At 50.2% G+C, this 3,984-nt stretch overlaps 1 protein-coding gene across 2 annotated transcripts; it reads left to right on the forward strand.

Annotated features, from left to right (window-relative positions):
* The first annotated feature begins 304 nt into the window (after positions 1-304).
* Positions 305-3,568, forward strand: LOC125720458 (zona pellucida sperm-binding protein 3-like). Of its 2 annotated transcripts, XM_048995918.1 has the most exons (10): positions 305-704; positions 780-1,259; positions 1,329-1,450; positions 1,549-1,652; positions 1,715-1,892; positions 1,961-2,078; positions 2,159-2,250; positions 2,317-2,402; positions 2,472-2,594; positions 3,423-3,568. In XM_048995918.1, the coding sequence occupies exons 1-10, from the start codon at positions 360-362 to the stop codon at positions 3,515-3,517; spliced, it is 1,743 nt and encodes a 580-aa protein (XP_048851875.1). In that variant the 5' UTR covers positions 305-359; the 3' UTR covers positions 3,518-3,568. The 2 variants fall into 2 exon arrangements, with proteins under 2 accessions (XP_048851875.1, XP_048851873.1); XM_048995916.1 differs by having other exon boundaries at positions 305-1,259.
* Positions 3,569-3,984: the final 416 nt, after the last annotated feature.

The raw sequence follows: 3,984 nt of genomic DNA on the forward strand, positions 1-3,984 counted from the left end.
TTAAAAGAGATATTGAAACAGCAGACATAGAAAGTGTTTTGCATCCTGGTAAAAATATGGGACTGGCCACAGTAGCGGTTACAGGAAAACCAGGTAGAACTACAGTAATCAAACGATTGCTGATAGCGATGACATGAAGACAGGTGGAAGAATTAAGTAAAACTACATACAGTGATATGTCCATGATAAAACATTTAATTGCTTTCACATGCAGAGAGTGCAGGGTAGCCCCGACTGCTTAACTCTGCAGGGCTGGCAGGGAATTACCTAAAATTGGGAAAAGGGCAGGGTTTTCTGTTTTTAAAACTTGCTGGTGAGCAGCTCAGCACAGTGTAGAGTTTGCGTTTTATAGCATTAGCATGGCTCTGCAGTGCACTGGGATTAGCGCTGTAGTGCTCAGCTTGTTAGTATGTGTATGTACTGCACAGTTCAATCCACAGAATTCACAACAGTGGCTACCATTTAAGCTTCCTCTGAGCCAAGCGAATACAATGGTATCTTCCAGTAATGCAGTGATTCAGAGGCTCCCACAGTTGCACCTCCTGCAAGCTCCTCTGTCGCCTCAGGCTACCCGAGTACCAGCGAACCCGCCAGTGATTCAGAGGCTCCCACAGCTGCAGTCCTTGCAGGTTCCTGTCTCCTACCCACTGCCAACTGTGAACCTGCCAGTGATTCAGAGGCTCCCACAGCTGCAGTCCTTGCAGGTTCCTGTCTCCTACCCACTGCCAACTGTGAACCTGCCAGTGATTCAGAGGCTCCCACAGCTGCAGTCATTGCAGGTTCCTGTCTCCTACCCACTGCCAACTGTGAACCTGCCAGTGATTCAGAGGCTCCCACAGCTGCAGTCCTTGCAGGTTCCTGTCTCCTCCCCACTGCCACCTGCAAACCCGCCAGTGATTCAGAGGCTCCAGCAGCAGTCCTCGCAGGTTCCTGTGTCCTACCCGCTGCCGCCTGCAGGCCAGCTAGTGGATTCTAAGCTCCTACCGCCACTGTATCTGGTTCCCCAAAGCCAGCCAGTGGTTCAGGGAGCTGTGAAAAGCCAAGAAGCTGTGCCGACGAGGCTGCAGGTGCAGTCTGTGAGTGCTGAATGCCAGGAGAGCTCTGTGCTGGTGGCTGTGCATAGGGACTTGTTTGGAATTGGCCGGCTGATCGATCCATCTGATGTCACCCTGGGAGGCTGTGCTTCAACTGGGCAGGATGCCTCTGGACAGGTGCTGATGTTTCAGACTGAACTACAGAACTGCGGGAGCACAATCATGGTTTGTATCCTATAGGATGAGGAGTGTGGCTACTGTTGACTGAAGCTGACTGTGTAATTGCTGTCATAGATGACTGAGGATACCCTTGTCTACACCTTCACCCTGACGTATACACCCAAGGAGCTCGGGCCTGGAGCTCCTATTGTGAGGACCAATGCTGCCACTGTCAACATTGCATGTCATTACTTGAGGTGTGGAGTTAATGCTGGAAGCACCGGCTTTGCTACTTTCCTTATGTTGTGGGTGAGGCTCTTAACCAATGATCTGAGTGGGTCTCACTCCTGCTTAGGAAGCAGAATGTGAGCAGCAATGCCCTGGTACCAACCTGGGTACCATTCCTCACTACCCTGTCTGCTGTGGACCATCTGGTCTTCACCCTGAGGCTCATGACTGGTAAGTGAGTCAGACTGCATGTCAAAGTCAAATTCTATATGCTGAAGGTGTCTCTCCTGCAGATGACTGGAAGGCTGAGAGGACCTCCAACGTCTACAGCTTGGGAGATGTGGTGAACATTGAGGCTGCTGTCATGGTGTCCAACCATGTGCCCCTGCGTGTCTTTGTGGATAGCTGTGTTGCCACCTTGGTCCCTGATCTGAATGCTGTTCCCAGCTACACCTTTGTTGTGAACCATGGGTGAGTGCCTGGTGAAGCAGGAGGCTCCTGTGCTGTTCAGTTAATGCTGAATGTTTCTCAATCCTCAGGTGCCTAATTGATGCAAAGCTGACTGGCTCCCACACTCAGTTCATGCCAAGAACCCAGGATGACAAGCTGCAGATGCAGCTGGAGACATTCAGGTTCTCACAGCAAAACAGCAGCTCGGTGAGTGGTTGGAGGTGACTGCCTGTGTTACTATGATGTTCCATCAATGATGGATGGCTCCAATTCCTGACCCTCTACAGATGTACATTACTTGCCTATTGAAAGCAACTCTGGCTTCTGCTGCCTTGGACATGGGGTACAAGGCCTGTTCCTTCTCCGCTGTGGCTAACAGGTACAACTCTGTACAGGTGGTTTAAGTGTTGCTTCCTCTAGTGTGGCTGACTGGCTGCTCTCACAGATGGGTGGCTGCGAGTGGGGGAGACGAGCTGTGTGGCTGCTGTGACACGAGCTGTGATCTCAGGAAGGGCAGGAGCCTGGATGAATGTAAGGCCCAACCTTGCTGTTCATGTGCATCACTACAAAAGCTCTCCAAGTGAGGGTTTCTCCCATTAGCCCTGCAGTGGCAGGATGATGCTCTCCTGGGTCCTTTCACTGTGCTGGAGGAGCCTTTGCTGGCTGATGTGGAAGCTGAAGCCCAGGAATTGGCCCGGAATGCAGTGGAATCGGTCGCAACAGGTATGTGGCCAGAAGTGGACTTCATAATCTTGGCGAGAACCAAGCCGTACCTTGGCGCTGAAGTCAGGTTGACTTCACACTACCTGTGCTGATTATGGCTGATTAAATTTCCAACCACCTGCTTAAAGCACTAGGATGGCTGTAATAGAATGGATTTGGAATGTAAATTTTTTTTTTTTTGCAAGCATTCTGATGCTGTAGTAAGTTGCATGGTGATTCCCCTAGTAGGTCTGATTGGTACACAGTAAATCATCATGAATAGTAAATGTGTTTAGTCACACAATTTGGTTTTAAATCCAGCCTCACTTGTGCAGTGAGCTGGCACTGCTGGCTACTTGTGGTGTGGCTTGGTTCCTGTACACCAGTGGAAATGCTCAGTTCCTCTGACCTCTCCTGTGGGCGTTGCTGTCATCTTGCCCCATGTGACCAGCAGGTGTCACTGGCCATCCTGTTGGTTCCCTAGTGTATCAGGTGGTTCCCCACTGCCCTGGCCTGCACCACTACTTGGTGGGTTGAGTACATCTTAGATTAACCCTCTGCTCATGGGCTCCAGGCTGGCTCTTCAGTGATCTTGCTTTTCTGCACCCCAATGTTCATCCTCTCTGCTATAGGTTTGCTATATTCCTTGTTGCTGCTGAGTGGTACAGTACACCCAGTCTGCTAGTTCCCTAGTCATGTATCTAACTCCACCTGTCTCCAGGTGTTTGTTCCACTCCTGTCCCCTCATTGGCCCAGTGATAAGCGCTTCCCCTCACCTGCACCATGCCATCACTGCCATCTGACGGCTTGAGGCTGTGCCAAATGGTAACTTGTGGCTTCTATGTGCAGGCTTCTCAGCTGAGATGGTGGCCCTGGCTGGAATAGTGGCTGCAGTGGCACTGGTCTCCATGGTAGTACTGGGAGTTGTGATTCGCTGGAAATGAAATGTCATTTGCTGCATGTGAAGTTTGAACAATAAATGTACTTCATGCTCAGCTTCTGTTTGGTGTGAGTGATTGCATCCTTGGCAGAATCTGATGCTCTCCTGGATCCAAAACCAAGGATGGATAAAATGGACTCTCTTTTGGGACACGGCTCATTAGATTCAGTTCACGGAAAAGATTCATTCTGAAACATAATAATTGACACTTTATTGATCCCCGTAGGGAAATTGTCTTTACACCTCCCACAACTTGCTCTTTTTTCATAGAGTAAGATGTCTGCGAAGGGCTGCCACCCATAGCGGTGCCCAGGGAGCTGGGAGTTAAGGGCCTTGCTCAAGGACCCACAGGCTGAGGCTGGGTTTGAACCTGCGACCTTCTGATTACAGGCACACAGGCTTAGCCCACTGATATGTCAAAAAGCATATTTAGGCTAAATAATGCTAAGGAGTTGGCCAAATACCACCAAT

This window comes from Brienomyrus brachyistius, chromosome 25 (genome assembly GCF_023856365.1).
Source record: "Brienomyrus brachyistius isolate T26 chromosome 25, BBRACH_0.4, whole genome shotgun sequence".
Classification (NCBI taxonomy): domain Eukaryota; kingdom Metazoa; phylum Chordata; class Actinopteri; order Osteoglossiformes; family Mormyridae; genus Brienomyrus; species Brienomyrus brachyistius.

Bases quoted from the DNA above. Each gene is read 5' to 3' on its own strand.
- LOC125720458 (XM_048995916.1), top strand. From the start codon at position 360: ATGGCTCTGCAGTGCACTGGGATTAGCGCTGTAGTGCTCAGCTTGTTA. The intron at 1,260-1,328 runs GTTTGTATCCTA...TTGCTGTCATAG, and splicing joins ACTGCGGGAGCACAATCATG to ATGACTGAGGATACCCTTGT. The intron at 2,403-2,471 runs GTAAGGCCCAAC...TTCTCCCATTAG, and splicing joins GGGCAGGAGCCTGGATGAAT to CCCTGCAGTGGCAGGATGAT.